Source organism: Tenrec ecaudatus, chromosome 10 (genome assembly GCF_050624435.1).
Source record: "Tenrec ecaudatus isolate mTenEca1 chromosome 10, mTenEca1.hap1, whole genome shotgun sequence".
NCBI lineage: Eukaryota > Metazoa > Chordata > Mammalia > Afrosoricida > Tenrecidae > Tenrec > Tenrec ecaudatus.
Window position 1 is genome coordinate 77,222,286 of NC_134539.1, and position 16,776 is coordinate 77,239,061.

Sequence of the window (16,776 nt, forward strand, 5' to 3'; positions counted from 1 at the left end):
AGCTAGTCTTAGGTATCTGCTTGTTTTGTTTTGTTTTTCACATTCATAACAAAGTGACGACTAATGAAACTAGGCGTTGAAAGAGTTAAGAGGATTTCTGCATTGGATGAATTAGGGTAACAGATGGAATTCATGTAGGTGGGAAAGCTATTTAAACAGTGGAGGGCCTCTGTATATTGGGAAGGGACAGATTTTTTAGGCTAGTGGGAGGGTTTGGGGCTTAACATTTGGGGCATTGAAAATGCATTTACTAGTGGACACAGTAAGAAGAGGAAGCCAAAACATATGGTCAGGAAGGGAGTTAACAGGTCACCAACCAAGAGGAAGGCTGAGGCAGCCGAAAGAAACTGAGAGTAGATGAGAAGTGAATAAAATGGTATGGAGATACATCCAAACAATAAGGAAATTGCGTTGGGAGCATTGCTAGTGTAGCCTTCATTTGGGAAGTGTCCTTGTGTAAATAGGGAAGAAACTAAAGGAAGCAGCGAGGATGCATGACCGCCTTGTGCTTTCACCAGAATGCATATGAGTAAAAAGTGGCAAGGAAGTGAGAATCAGGTTAAGCCTTCACCTCAGAGAGGCAGGAAACCAAAAGAGAATGTTGAGATGCGAGATACTAAATGTTACAAAGTTATCAGCCAGAAAGTGGGACGGACGCCTTCCTCCACGCTTCTTGTTTTTCACATGAGAATATTTTAGTCTACTTTCTTGCCATCTTCTTTTTGATGTTTTATTTTTCATTCTTTATTTTCAGTAGGTTCCGTTCAGTTATAAGAAAGACAACCCAAAACAAGCAAAGAGAAAACTTTCCTTGATTATATTGAAACAAGACCCTTTTCCTGTTGTGTTTTGGCTCAAGGTAGTTAAGTTTGCCAAGTCACCTAAAGGCCAAGCCATATTGTCATCTGGCAGGTCCAATGCGAACCGCAGATTGTGTTAGCGATGTATGCACTGATAGTCATCCGTGACCTTCAAAGTGCTGGAGAAATCCAATATGACAACCCCTTATACTTACGGATGGTTTGAGAGCTTTTGTATGAGCTTTAAAATAGATTCTGAAGCTTGTCATCCTGGTCTCTTTCTTTTAGGTATGTGATTCATCAAACTATTCATCAGAAGAGAAACAAATGTATACATTTTTATTATTAGTGGAGTAAGGAAAAAAGTAATGTGGCAGAGATTTTTTTTAAAGTTCCATTTAGATGAATGGTTCATATAGTTTGAGAATTGAGTGTGCAAGAAAATGATGGGCTCCCCTCCCCCCTCCAAAAAGAACTGTGAGCAGCGGTTCCCAGAGGGTCTTCCAGGGAGCATAAATATGTACCTTTGGCCAAATGAAGTACACTGGAGAATGGTGGTGACACGTGGTCAGGCTAGAAAGTGCTCAATGTGTTAAGAGTAGAGAATGGTGTAGTTTATGACAAACTAGAATGCTTATTCCTTACCTAAATTCAAATTCGAAACTATTCGGGGGGGTTGTTTGGTTTTTAATTATGGCACCTGTTAAAGAGTTGCCCTGAGTCCAAATCGACTTGATGGCAATGAGTTTGGTTTTTGAGCTCCCTTCCCCCCACCCCCACCCCGAGTTGTGCCATTCCTCTGCCCAAGCTTTTTAAAATTATGTGTCAACCAGGGAGCGTTTTCTTCTCTTGTCCCCAGGCTCGACAGCAGGCTCAAATACGTCACCAAATGGCAGAAGACAGCAAAGCTGATTACTCGTCAATCCTCCAGAAGTTCAACCAAGAGCAGCATGAGTATTACCACACACACATACCCAACATCTTTCAGGTAAGGAATTCCGGGTGTGCATTTTGCTTAGAGGTGTGTTGCTCTTAGGCCACGGTTGCCGAGTTTGCAGTCTGTTTCTGGACCTCTGAGTTCCCACTGACATCATTTTGTAACATGTTCAGGTCAGTCGCTCACTTGGCAGAAGGCTGACATGTGGTGTCAATGTTCTCAGGATTAATCTAATCGTGGCCTGTGCAGATATCCAGATCTATGAAGAGGACCCGGTGGCTTCCTCCTCAGATCATTCTTTGCCAGTTTCAGAACTGATTCTTGAATTAATACGCTGTTTTCCTAAAAGGACCATACGCATCGCAAAAATGCCAACTTCACTTGAGGAAGGAATGAAGGGGTATCATTAAGCTCGAGGATTTCAACAACGCTCATACGGTTCTTTCCTCTTGATGTTGTTGGGCTAAGGGGAAATGCTTTATATTGTCAGAAATAGCATGAGGAAAGATCAATATTCTCCCGCTTATGAGTCTTCTCCAGTGTAGAGTGCAGCTAAGCACACACATTGTTGATATTTTCTTCATCAGTGTATATACACATTAGCAAATAAGAACTCCCAGAGACAGCAGCTGGCTGAAGACACTCAAACAGACATGGCTGGTGAGGCTGGCAGGACGGGGGGGGGGGTGGGGGGGCTAGCAGCCATGCTACAGGAAGGGGGCAGGCCCTAGAATTAATTGGGGTGATGGTTTCACAACTCTTAGGAATGGAAATGAATTATTGAAATGTATGATATGTGAATTATATGTTGGTGAAACTGTTAAAAATAAATAAATGAATTTTTTTTTTAAGTCTTCCAAAAAGTATCTCAGTTACCAAGCCATGGTTGGGTTGAGTTGAGCTACCTAGCTAATCAGGCTTTTGGTAAAGAACAAACAAAGTAGTAGATGAAAGATAGAGAAAATATTTGAAATGTTTTGTCAAATCATCAAGTGTTAATAATAAGGCTAGCTGAGTGTGAGGGGTTTACTGGCATTGAGATAGACATGAGTATACATTTTGGACAGCCTGACAATTCGTAATTAGGTTTACAACTGATCAGTGTCAAGGTCCAATAGATTTACTGTTGTTCTAGCTTTTAACTCCATTGTGTTGCTTCACTTGCCTGCTGGAAAACTTGTTAGAGTAACAATGCTATCAGTTAAATTCTCTACGTAATCTAATGTTGCAGAAAATACAAGAGATGGAGGAAAGGAGGATAGTGCGAATCGGAGAATCGATGAAGACTTATGCAGAGGTTGATCGGCAGGTGATACCAATTATAGGCAAATGCTTGGATGGAATTGTAAAGGCAGCTGAATCAATTGATCAGAAAAACGTAAGTATTGCATCTAGGGCTTAATTTTACAACCAGGTGTTTGTGTCTCCTTTCTTCAAAATGAATAAGTACATTTCTGACACAGACGTGCTGCAGACTATCAAGGTCTTCTGCCTCCTCCCTCCCTCTTTCACCAGGCCCTCATTCAGTCATTGCAGGGAAGGTGGTGACGTGTAGTGGTCACCACAAGTACTTCTCATCAGTAGCAGCACCACTGAGAGTTCTTTTATTGGGTCTTCTGTGTTTTTTGATTGATTCTAACTTCCTACATGAGAACAAATTTTTAGTGGTAAGTTTTCTAAGACAGAGAGGAGCTCTGGTGGTATAGTGATTATGGGTTGGGCTGCCATCTGCTTGGTCCACAGTTCAAAACCACCAGCAGCTCCTCAGGAAACAGACTGGGCTTTGCTACTTCCTTAAACACTTATTTTCAGAAACCCTTAGAGTCGCCGGCGTGAATTAGCATTGACTTGATGGGAGTGAGTTTGGTTTCTGAGACAGTACAGATATAAATTGGAATATGTGTGTTTTTTAATCCATTTTCCTGAGTGCCCCATCATCTAATCCCTCCAATTTGCAATCTGATTGAGTGTTTCCTTTAGGACAGCAGTTCTCAACCTGTGGGTTGCGACCTCTTTGGGGTCGAACAACCCTTTCACAGGAGTCGGCCAATTCCTAACAGTAGCAAAATGAGTTATGAAGTAGCAAAATGACAAGAGGTTCACTACAATATGAGGAACTGTATTAAAGGGTCGCGGCATTAGGAAGGTTGAGAATCACTGCTTTAGGGTCTCCTGACATTTTGGGTCAGGTAACTGGAGGGCATGTTGTCCTGTGCTTCATTAGGATGATTGACAGGACCGCTGGCCCCAACTCCCTTGAGGCCCCTAGCAGTCCTAAGTTACGTCAGACGAAGATGTCTCCAAGCATTGGCAACTGTCTCCTGCAAAGTAAAATGATCTCTGATTGAGCACCACTGCTCTAAGGTCAATACTATTAATTTGGATATGTTTCCTAGAAATGTATTTCTCACAGCAAAAAATACCAACTCGACCACCAACATTGGCTCTTACAAACACGAATTCATTTCCAAAATCGAATCTTTCACATAAAAAGTAGACCATAATTATTCTCTGTCCCCAAGGCTTCTTCAAACGTGACCCCAGGGAAAGGATCAAAGCTATGTTTTGCCAGTACTAGATCACCTGCTGGCAGACAGAGGCTTCATAGCTCTCAGAACATTTGATACATATTGAAATGTAGGGTCACCTCTGTAAAAGGTTTATCTCTCTAATCTGCTTGAGTGCTGTGCAGTGTGAAATGGTAAATATTTGTAAGAAGGCTAGCTCCCAGGTCACAGGACTGTTTTTAGAGTTCTTTGCTTACTACCGTACAAAGTTACTTTAAAAAGGCTGTGGGAAAGCTCCATTTCTCCATGAACTTTTTGAAGGCCCCTTTATATTTGTCTAGGATACCTTTCTTCGTGGTTTCAGCTAACTTTTGGGAAAAAATTTTTGATGCTTCTGAACTGGTTTATCCCCCCTGAACTTTGTTATATCAACCAAATTTCTTCTACAATGCTCAAACTCATCTTTTAAGAATAAAACTTTTATGGTGATAGAGATGAAAGCTTATCAGGCAGATCATCAGATTGACATTAGATTTCTACACGTTTTATTCCAATTCATCCATCTCAGACCTTTCAGTATATCATCGCTTAGCCCACTTTTTTCCCAATGTTTCCTGTTTCTGTTCCTCTCTCTGTCCTTGGGTGAATGAATGCTGCCCTTTTGATCTTAAAAGGCTGATTCTTCTTTTTTTTTTTTCTTTAACCATCTTATTGGGGGCTCATACAACTTTTTTTATATGTTTATAAAGATAGATATATAACACAAGAAATGAACAGTTAAATTATAAACAGATAGATATATAATACAAGAAATGAAGTTAAGTTATAAACAGGTTGATATATAATACAAGAAATGAACAGTTAAATTATAAAGCAGTACAAATGGCTCAGTGCAACTCACTCCTGTGAGAGAGTTGTGAGATACTGACAGTTCTTCAAGTCTTGAGGGCCACCAGATGGTCCTCTGTAGAGAGAGCTAGGCTATCCCAGCACAGGCAGCAAACACCAAGGCAGGTCACCAACCAATGGTCAGCCAGGTCATCAACTGTCAGTCCTCAGCCCCAGAGATGTAAATTTCATTCGTGTGGTCTTAAAGGGACCTCAGTTTACAGCTCATACAACTTTTATCACAATCCATACATACATCCATTGTGTCAAACACATTTGTACATTTGTTGCCATCATCATTCTCAAAACATTTGTTTTCTACTTGAGCCCTTGGTATCAGCTCCTCATTTTCCCCTTGCTCCCTGCTCCCTCATGAACCCTTGATAATTTATAAATTATTATTATTTTGTCATATCTTACACTGTCCGACGTCTCCCTTCACCCACTTTTCTGTTGTCCCTCCTCCAGGGAGGAGGTTATATTAGATCCTTGTAATCAGTTCCCCCTTTCTACCCCATCCTCCCTTTACCCTCCCAGTATCGCCACTCTTACCACTGAAGGGATCATCTGTCCTGGATTCCCTGTGTTTCCAGTTCCTATCTATACCAGTGTACATCCTCTGGTCTAGCCAGATTTGTAAGGTAGAATTGGGATCATGATAGTGGGTGGGAAGCACTAGAGGAAAGTTGTATGTTTTATCATTGCTACACTGCACCCTGACTGGCTCATCTCCTCCCTGTGACCCTTCTGTAAGATGTCCAGTTGCCTACAGATGGGCCTTGGGTCCCCAATATACACTCTCCCTCATTCACAATGATATGATTTTTTGTTCTTTGATTCCTGATACCAAATTCCTTTGTCACCTCATGATTACACAGGCTGGTGTGCTTCTTCCATGTAGACTTTGTTGATTCTCAGCTAGATGGACATTTGTTTACCTTCAAACTTTTAAGACCCCAGATGCTATCTTTTGATAGCCGGACACCATCAGCTTTCTTCACCACATTTGCTCATGGACACATTTGTCTTCAGCGATCCTACCGGGGAAGTGAGCACACAGTGATAGGATTTTGGGTTCTTTGATGCCTGATAATGGCGATTATTCTAACATGGAAGTGAATACAGTTCCAGCAGTCTCTATCTCACCAGTAAATCTGGTCTTTTTATGATTTTGAATTTTGAACCACATTTTTGTCCCACTCTATCAAAGACCTTCCAATATAATCCTTCTCAGATTAGTTGGTAGTGGAAGCCGAACACCATCTTGTTCTGGTCTCGGGGTGTGGAGAGTGATGTTTACACTGTTCGTTAGTCCATTTACTAATTTAACTCATTTCTTTTGATTTTCATTACTCTTCTTCCATCCCAACAGGGAGCTATCAGTAGTTACACATTGGATGGCTGCTTGTGAACTTTCACCAGTTGCGATGCACCAAAGTAGGATATAGGATATTGTCTTTGTGAACTAGGTTATGCCAATTGATTTTAAATGGCTGCTAAGTCTAACACGGAAGTGAATTCAGTTCTATACCCAAAGGGTGACTAAAAGGCCTAGTCTTGGAGTCTCACCAGTCTCTCTCTGATCAATAAGTGTGGTCTCTTATATAAATTTGAACTCTGTTCCACATTTTCTCCTATTCTATCCAGGACCTTCTAATGTGATCCTTTTCAGAGTACTGGGTGGTAGCCAGACACCAGCTAAGGCAGTGATTCTCAACCTGTGGGTCGCGACCCCTTGGGGGGCGTCAAACGACCCTTTCACAGGGTTCGCCCAATTTATAACAGTAGCAAAATGACAGTTATGAAGTAGCAACGAAAATAATTTTAAGTTGGGGAGACACCACAACATGAGGAACTGTATTAAAGGGTTGTGGCATTAGGAAAGTTGAAAACCACTGATCTAAGTTCTTCTGGTCTCAGATTTATGGAGACTGATGTTTGTTCAGACCATTAGCCCATTGGACTGATTATTTCCATTTGTTTATATTCATCACTTATTCTATCTTCCAGATGGGGAGAGACCAACATTTGTACCTTGGATGGCTGCTTACGAGCTTTTAAGATCCCAGTTGCCACTGCACCAGACACTGTTCTTGTGAACTATGCTATGCTATGCTAATTGACTTGGTGGTTCCCTCAAAGTGTTTGGTTATGTCTAAGAGGTTTTCATAACATTATCTCCCCTTTGTTCTGCCACATTCATGAATGTGTTTGCAGTAAAGATACATACCAGTAAGCAGATGTCCTGTCCAATCTATGTATTTGTGGGTATGTTAGCTTGGATAAAAGGGAAAGCAATATACAATAAGGAGGGTGGGCAAAAAAATGATGGCAGTCGGGGAAGACACTGAGAAGTTTCCGAGGTTAAAGATAAGAGACACACTTGTGACTTTTATTCTTTCCTCTGATGACCCAGGGTAACTGTCAAAGAATGCTTCTTGTAGTGTGAACCTTTACTTGACTTTTTATACTAGTAGTCTCATATACTCTGACCTTTTGCTTTTGTTTATAATTTAAAGAGCAAATTTATTAAATCTTAAACAGGATAAGGACAAGATAAAGACGCACCATCCAGATGAGGGAGATACCTTTTTCTTGACCTGAAAATTTCCTCATTTGCTGATTCTGTTATTTTTAGGTATCTCAAAGGAGAAACAGTGCTTCTGCTGGAATTATTGGTCTAGAGATATGTGAGTTCTATGTCACTGGTGCTGGACTCATTAAGTCAAGGTTTTCCATTCCAATAGCCTTCACATTAAGGAGCCCTGTTGGCGTAGTGGGTTATGCATGTGGACTGCTCACCGAAAGGTCAGCAGTTCAAAACCACTAGCTGTTCTGTAGGAGAAAGATGAGACTTTCTATAGAAAGCTTATAAAGAGTCATAGTCTCGGAAACCCACAAGAGCAGTTCTCCTCCGGCCTGTTGGGTTGTGTTGAGTCATCATCAAGTGGATGGCAGTGAGATATTTTGAGTCTTCACATTCCAGTTCCTTATCACTGTGGGATAGCCATTTCTGTGCATCTTTGGTCAGTTTTTTGGGTGTTATAAATGCCTGGGTCATACTAGGAAATCAAGAAATTGTTTCAGGGAGGCTTTCCTTGATTGCCCTATTTTAAAAGCCAAGTGGGCACAAATGAAGACTGTAGTGGCCTTTAAAGAGAAGTAGTAGTAATGGGTCAGGTCAAAATTCAGGTCACCTATATGTGAACATTGACTTTTCTTTTAGCTTTGTTGACTTCTAGCTTTAACCTCCTTGGCATTCTAATTATGTAATTTTGTACCCAAATTCTTCATTGTTTGTGAAGTGAAACAATTTCATAATCAGGGAAAATCTGTATTCTGACATGATGGTGCCAAAAAATGGAGTTGCAAGTAATTTATTGTGGGTCCGATACCATTTCTGCAGGGGTTTCCCCACCACTCCCTGAAGTATTATTAGGCCCAGAAATTTCCAAATGTCATCTTTGTTCACTGGCTCCCACTTTCTGCTTCTTGAAAACTTATGAAGCAGAGTAGTGGATTGTTGCTCTTTGTACTGGTTTGTCTCCGTAACAGTTTTTTCAATGACCTCATCGGTCAGAAATAATTGTAGGTACACCAAAGGGTTGTTGTGGTCAACGTCTACTTTCAGACCAGGTGCTCCAGTAAATGGGAATCTTGGGGAGCTGCCTGATCCATACCGCAGACAATAGAGCACCAAGTTCACACATTGCTGAGCTCAGGTGCGGAATCATCACTGTCGTCACTTACCTGATCGGTGTCAGTGTCGGATGATGAATTTCCCCATGAACCGCTATTGCTCAATTCTGCGGGTAATTCTAAGTCACTGTCGCTGTCATCTTTCTGGTCTAAAACTCCTTTTGTGCTAAAGTGACATTTTTTTGATGCCATGGACAAAAAATTTCCAGACAAAAATTTTTCCAAATGATAGTAAAAGGACAGGAGACTAATCTAGGGGCAAATCTGAGGTGATTTGCTTTAATACAATGTAATCATTACAGGTTACACTGTATCACTCTTTGTGTGTGTGTGTGTGTGTGTGTGTATTTATTAAAAATAATTTTATTGGGGCTCTTAAAGCTCTTATTACATTCCATACATCAATTGTATCAAGCATATTTATACATATGTTGCCATCATTTTCAATTTTTTTAAACATTTTAAAATCATTTTATTAGGGGCTCATGAACTCTTCTTACAATCCATACATACATCAATTGTGTAAGGCACATTTGTACATTCATTGCCCTCATCATGCTCAAAACATTTGCTCTCCACTTGAGCCCCTGCCATCATTTTCCCCTCCCTTTTAGACTTGCAGTTTTTAATTTCCCACCCAGTTCCGCACCCATGCAGCAACACTGTAAGCAGAGAGCAGAACTGATCGGAAAGAGGAAGTCAGATCGCTCTGCAATCATAGCGGAGGATACCGCTGGACTGGGGAGCAGTTAAGGGACTTCTCTGCAGTGTAATCCCAAGTGTGGCTTGGGGTTACCGCTCCTGACAATTAACATTTACCCTGAGCCACACTGAGGATTACTGCCAGGGAGGTTAATAAAAATCTACAGTGAGATTGACTTCATTTTCTCATATTAGAAGCTAAGAGACCTGGTGGTATAGTGGGTTACTCGTCCTACTAACCACAAGGTCAGCCGTTTGAAACCACCAGCCACTCTGAAGGAGCAAGATGAGGCTTTCTACTCCTGTACAGATTTAGTCTCGGAGACCCACAGAGCCAGTTCTCTGTCCTATAGGGTCACGATGTATTGGAATCAACCCAATGGCAGGGAGATAGCAAAAGCTCAAAATATCTCTTTGCTTGAACATTCATGATTTCATAAGGTTAGCCTTTAATGATGGTTTTGTGCTATCAGTTTTATCTGGGAAATTTTAGACTTATGATTTGTTTGTTTCCTCTCATTATAGGAATCTTGTTTTCTATTAGATTACTTAAATTTCTATTTTGGCAATGAAATCCATGCTCTTACATCTAAGAGTTTCTTGTAAGTTTTCATCATGCTTAAACTATTAGCTTGGCTCCAAGAAATCACACTGTAATGACATTTACCCTCCTTGTTGGCCTGTCTCCATTTGTTACTCTTCTTCCAGCCATTTAAGAGTCAGGTGCACTACAATTCAGTGCTCAGACCTTTACTGTTCACACTTACTCCCTAAGTGATCTACACACTGTCAGAGCACCATATTCCCTCTCAGGGCTGGCATCCAGATTTTCTGTCTCCAGACTCACTTGCACATTGACGTAGCTGTGGCTACCTTCTGACATCATCTGCAAATGCGGCTCGATTGACAGTAGCCACTATTCCTCTTTCTTTCATGAGCCACTGTTCTTGGGCAAATGCTGCCCATTGGATTGGAAATGATTTTCTAGTGCAGAAGTGAGTTCAGTCCCAGCAATCTCTGCCATAATCTCAAGTTATAAGGGCACAGTGTTCCAGACTACCAACTCTTCCCAGTGGAGCCCTCATGTCAACATGCTATCGACACATTTGGAAATTCCCACTTGAAACACCAGCTTCAAGCACAGGGACCTCAAGGCCCCCTTTTATTCTGACTCGCTGGCTACAAATTTGCATGTCTTCACTGCTTCCCTAGTGCTTGATAATTCGCCAGGAGGACTCACAGAACTCAGAAAAGTGCCACACATGCAGTTCCATTAGAGCAAAAAGGAGGGGAATGAAAGGGAACAGAGCATGCCGTGTAGGAAGGCTCCAGCATAGAGCTTGCATGTTACTCGTTGATGCCTATCACAACCAGGAAGCTCACCTGAGCTTGGCTGTAGAGTTTTTCTTGGGGTTTGTTAAGTACGACTGATTTGAGTTCCACCACTGTCCATGTGGTTGAGCTCAAGTTATAGATGCCCTCCCCTTCGAAAAGAGAGGAGAGAATGCTCTCCGACCTGCCACTGACCAGGAGCAGAGTGGGGTCAAAGAGAGAAGAGAGGCGGTGGCCCCAATAGGCCTGGAGTGGGTGCATATGCAGGAGGAGTGAGCCCAGGTGGAGGAGGACTCCTACAGAGAAAAGAAGGGCCTTCCCCCTGCCAGGATATTTAAAGCCTCTGGCAGGGGAAGCGTGGTTGATGGCATTGGTCGACCCCATTGGCTGAATTAAGCCCATCTGGGTGGGGTCATGAGCCTGAGCCTAGTTTGGGCTACCCAGGGTATACAGTGTCCACCTGGCGGGGGGTAGGTGGGAGGGGCACTGAATTGGAGCATGCCCATTTCCTCCCAACTTCCTATAGGAGGCCACCGAACACGGCCAGCAAGACTCTTTCATTAGCATAGCCTCTTAGGTGTACTCTGGAGCTCCTCCATGATGAACAAAAGACTCCAGTCAATGGGGAGATCCCTAGAGTTTAGAGAATACCTTCCAAAACCAGAGATAAAGAGCAACATCTTTGGGTAGAGTGAATTGCTTCTTTCTAGGCCTGTGGTCCTCACATTGACCTGCTAAGAAGAACTGGGAGCTCAGAGAGGCTCTGGTCTTGTCCAGGGCGCATAGTCAATCTGACTGACTGGCGCTGAAGCCTGTGTTCTCTTTTCTAAACTCTGCCATAATTTTACTTTTAAGCCCTGTCTATTGTCTGGCACATGTTTGCCTGGCCTCACTCATTCACAGGTTCCAGGCACACTTCTGAAGGAGGAGAGAGATGACAAAGAAAAGAGAGACTGTTTAGAGTTTACAAACATGGTTAGTGTTTGAGGAGAGTGAAGTAGGAAAGGGTGGTAGGCAGAATATGCTTGAGGGATGGTATTTTATTGAGTGATGAGATAATAGAGGGTGTGTTAGTCTAGGTACTTTAGAGAAACAAATCCACAGACACTCATGTATAAGAGAGAGTTTTAGATAATGGTTAAGTGCACATCAAGAAAACATCCCAACCCAGTGCTGCCCAAGCCCACAAATCCAACATTAGCCCATTTGTCCGACACCAGTTCACAAAGTACTCCTCCATTTCACAAAACACATACTATGACGCCAACTACAGGAGGAAAGCTGAGTCAGTGACCGTGTAAGCATCTCAGCGCTGGCAGGGGTCTCCAAACGGCTGCTCCAGCACCCAGGGCTGCATCAGGGTAGGTTCATGCGGCTTATCCTCAGGGACGTTTTGCAGGAAGTGAGCCTTGCCAGCTGAAACAGGGAACTGGCTAAGGCAGCTGCACCTGGTCCAACCATCAGAAAGCAAGAAACCAGAGAACTCGAAAGGCGAGCCTCACTGAGCCATTTATCCCTCCGCCTTTCAATTAACCCCACATGTAGTTATTGGCCAGGTTGGCACAATAAACTAACGACCACAGAGGGCTAGACCACTACTAGGCCTGTTGCCCCCAAACAAACTGAATGCCCTCTCCCTCCTTGAGTTCATTTTAAAATCCCTAATTACTTCAAAGTTCAAACTGGTTTATCAACTTAATTTTAATGGAAGGAGCCCCAGTAGTCCAATGCTCAGCAGCTGTCCATAAGATCGATGGTTCAAATCCACTGAAAGGTTAGCAGTCTAGAGCAGTTTGACACCCCTGGTCTAGACCACCCCAACAGCTTTTGGAGAGAAAGATGTGCCACTCCTATCATGACGACGGGACCGAATCTGCTCATGAAGTTTTAGCTTCCTGTAGTCTCTCAAACAAGATGGTTTACTTTTTCCTCTCACATCAAAGATGCTTAGACATTTCTAACGGTGTCTCCATGGACCCAGGCTCCCCAGTTTATAGCTTTCGATTCTGTGACCTTCTGACTTGTGATCTGACTCCTGGAGCAAGCACAGAATATGAAGATAGACCCAGAGCTTCCATTTGAAGACCTCCTTAAAGCGCACGAATAGATCAGAAGTTGGTCCTGGGACCACATCCTGCTGGACAAAAAGAGAAGAAAACAGCTGGGTGGCAATGTGCCCAACTTAAAATCCAGATTCTTGTGACTTAGGAGAAGGGGTGATTGAATGTCCAGAGACAGGTGACCGTCCCTGGCATAGCTACACATTAAATGCTACAGAGAGCTACAGCTAATTAACATGGGAAGGTTCAGTAATAGACATCTCGCCTTCCCTTCAGAGGCCCAGGTTGACTCTAACCAGTGCCCCTTATGTGTAGCCACCCCCAAAGAGGCATGCCTGTTGCTCTGATGCTGAGCAAGTTGCAGCGGAGCTTCCAGGTTAACGTGGACTCGGAAGGAAGGCCTGGCACTCCACTCTCCAAAAATAGGTTAATAAGAACTGGATTGCAATGGTTAGGTTTGCAGCTGATCACAGAGAAAAGGTGCAGAACTGGGCAACATTTCATGTAGAATTGCCACGAGCCAAAGGCACACTTCCCAGCAACTAACACCAATGATTGAAATGTGAGCTCATCGTGTTGTTGCTAAGTGCCAACCAGTCGCTTTGAGCTCACAGCCACCCAGTGCACAGCAGAAGGAAGCACCAACAATCCTACACCATCCTCACCGTTACTCATGTCTGAGCCCAGGGTGGCAGCCGCTGTATCAAGCCATCTTGTCAAGGGCCTTCATCATTTTTTTTTGGGGGGGGGGGAAGCTTCCTCTTTTTTTGCATCCCCTTTACTTTACCAAGCATATCCTTCTTAGGATTTGTCTCTCCTGACAACATGCTAAAATACATGAGACTAAGTCTCGCCATATTAAGACCCTTAAATCTTTCCAAATTACTTTCATTGGTTTAAAAGAATGTTTTAATCAGCTGGTCATTGAGTTCTATTGCTATTACAAATCACATGTGTTTCTTTGTACCACTTTATGTATACATCCATCTATTGACCTGTCTAGCATGCTGTCTAGCTAGCATATCTTCTTTATGTGCTTTTGTCGCCGCCTCCCGAGTCAGAGCTTGCTGAGATGATGTTGGCCAGGAGTTCCTAGCAGAGTGCTCGCCCCTCATTTCATGAATTTATTCTGCTTTCTTTTTTCACATACTGTTATTATCTGGCACCATCTAGGTGCTAGGGGTGTGGTAGAGAAAAAAAACAACAGAGAAAGCATACATTCTAATGGAGGAGCTAAATCAATTCTGAATGTCTTAGTTGTCTCACCCTGCCAGTGCTGGCTCCCAGTGACACTACAGGATGGAGTAGATCTGCCTCTGTGAGTTTCTGAGACTAGAACCCTTTAGGGAAGTAGAAAGCCCCATCTTTCTCCTAGTGGTTTTGAACTGCTGACCTTGCAGTTAGCAGCCTCACATGGAACCACTAAGCCACCAGGATTCCTCTTAGTTGTGTAGTGCTGCTACAACAGAAATTTCTTCTTGCACATTTTAGGAGGCTGGAAGTCTAAAATCGGGCTGCTCACACTAGGGGGAAGTCTTTCTTCCTCTGTTGGCTCTAAAGCAGCGGTTCTCAACCTGTGGATTGTGACCCTTTTGGGGGTCGAACAACCCTTTCACAGGGGTCGCTTAAGACCATCTGAAAAGACATTACAGTTTACATTATTATTCATAAAAGTATCAAAAATACAATTATGAAGTAGCAATGAAAATAATTTTATGGTTGGGGGGTCACCACAACATAAGGAACTGTATATTAAAGGGTCGTGGCATTAGGAAGGTTGAAAACCACTGGTCTAGGAAATTCCAGGCACAAGGATGAGCTCTGTTCCCAGTTCCCGTTTTGGTGGTAGTTAGGTCTCTCGTCCTCTGCTCCATTCTCTCTCCTATTTCTCGCAAGCTAAAAGAGGGTGCTAGCCATACCTCTGGAAAACTCCCCTTATGTCAGATTAGGGGTGTGGCCTGAGTTAGGTAGGTGTTACATGCCACCTTAATCTGTTTACAGTTGATTGGCTGACGGATATCAGATCACATTATGGGGAAGGATCACCTCATTACTGAACTGCTAAACCACCTAGAATTATGGCCCAGCTACATTGACACAATCTTTGAGAATATAATTCAATCCCTGATTAAATATAAAGAAAAATTAAGCAATAGAGTAATGCTACTAACCCACACCCATCCAAGAGAGTAGTTACTCTTTGCTTTGCCTTTGTATGTACTAACCAGGCGTTTTTGTTACTGCATCTCCCAGCGTGTCACATAATAGCTGTCCAGTGATTTTTTTCTACTGTTAGTAAAGTAGCTTTTCATTAGAATTCATTTCTCCAAATGTGGCAAAAGGGCCTCACAGAGGTCTCTTGGAGTTTTTGATGCTGTTTTAGAAATTTGATGAATTCTAACACTGAAAAACATTACTAGGGGGAAAAAACTCCTATTCTCAATCTGCAATATCATCTGTATGAGCTCATGTCCTCACTCGCGCCATGCCAGTCGCTGATTGGAATGTATTCGTGTGTGATTTCAGGATTCACAGCTGGTGATCGAAGCTTACAAGTCAGGCTTTGAGCCGCCCGGTGACATCGAATTTGAGGATTTTACTCAACCGATGAAGCGTACTGTGTCAAATAACAGCCTTTCCAACTCCAGGGGAGAAGGCAAAACCGAGCTAAAATTTGGTGGCAAAACCAAGGGGAAGTTATGGCCATTCATCAAGAAAAACAAGGTACTGATGTTCGACCCAGTGTGAAATGAGTCAAGACTGAAGCCTTTCGTTTCAGAATGCAAAAGGCTAGTGTGCTGTCGCCTTTGAAGACAGGAGTTCTCTTTGGTGGTGGTTTTCTAGCTGTGGCCATGTGTTTTTACAGCTGCATTTTCACTTGTCCCATGTCATGCACACTAACAGATTACCGACCTTGTGGCTGTGTCGCATCCCTCCTTACACATCTGAGTCTCCTAAACCGCTGATTGCCTGGGCTAGGGAAGGGGATTTGATGAAGAATTTTAATAACAATTTATCAGAACCTCTGATTGAATGGCTGCCACGGGTTAATAACTTGGTTTGAATTCATGTTAACATGTATGTCCATGAACACTTTCCGCTTTCTTTTTCTAGAGTGATACATAGGTGCATGAGAGCCTTACCCCTAAAATAGGACCAAGACAACACTACTGCTTTAACATTAGAATGCTTTAATGTTGAATTGTAAAGGACTGGCTTGCTCTCTCACCATAGCACTTCAGGTCTTTCATTTCTTTCCACCAAGCTCTGTTAGTTTAGGTCATTTACCCGTCTGGCTCTAACTGGTGTAGAATACCTAATTAGAACTCTAATTTGCATGCCACGGTCCGCATGAGCTTCTGGTCAAAGATTTCTGGCAATTCTTCTGTCGCCTTACTTACTAAAATTCCCACTTTCATCCTATTCTTCATTTAACACATTCTCCATGTTTTCTTTTGGACCATGGCCGAAATATTTGATTGTGTTTTACTTGCTTTGGATTTCAAATATTATTTGATGCTTATTTTTGTTTTGTGTCTTCTTGTTTCTGATTTTTTTTATTCTGTCACTGCTCCATCTCTTACATGTAGCTTATGTCCCTTTTAACATCCCCCCATCAGCCTCCCCCTCCTCCCCCTGCCTCTGCCTCACCCTCTGCTGTTCCCAACGGCCCCCAGTCTCCCAAGCAGCAAAAGGAACCCCTCTCCCATCGCTTCAACGAGTTCATGACCTCCAAACCCAAAATCCACTGCTTCCGGAGCCTAAAGCGAGGGGTAAGTTCTGTTCGGGACTCCTGTCTCTGAGACCAGCGCTCTGGTGTTGCATGTGTCCTCTGCTTAACTTACTTTGTT

At 42.8% G+C, this 16,776-nt stretch overlaps 1 protein-coding gene across 9 annotated transcripts in view; it reads left to right on the plus strand.

Annotated features, from left to right (window-relative positions):
• Positions 1-16,776, plus strand: part of FNBP1 (formin binding protein 1) — a 163,912-nt gene that overhangs the window by 110,645 nt on the left and 36,491 nt on the right. For 5 of the 9 annotated variants that reach the window (XM_075560639.1, XM_075560637.1, XM_075560638.1 and 2 more), the window contains exons 7-10: positions 1,660-1,788; positions 2,969-3,115; positions 15,452-15,649; positions 16,516-16,698. In XM_075560639.1, the coding sequence (XP_075416754.1) occupies positions 1,660-1,788; positions 2,969-3,115; positions 15,452-15,649; positions 16,516-16,698 (657 nt within the window). The remainder of the gene's footprint in view (positions 1-1,659; positions 1,789-2,968; positions 3,116-15,451; positions 15,650-16,515; positions 16,699-16,776) is intronic. The other 4 variants (XM_075560642.1, XM_075560643.1, XM_075560644.1 and 1 more) reach the window with 1 other exon arrangement.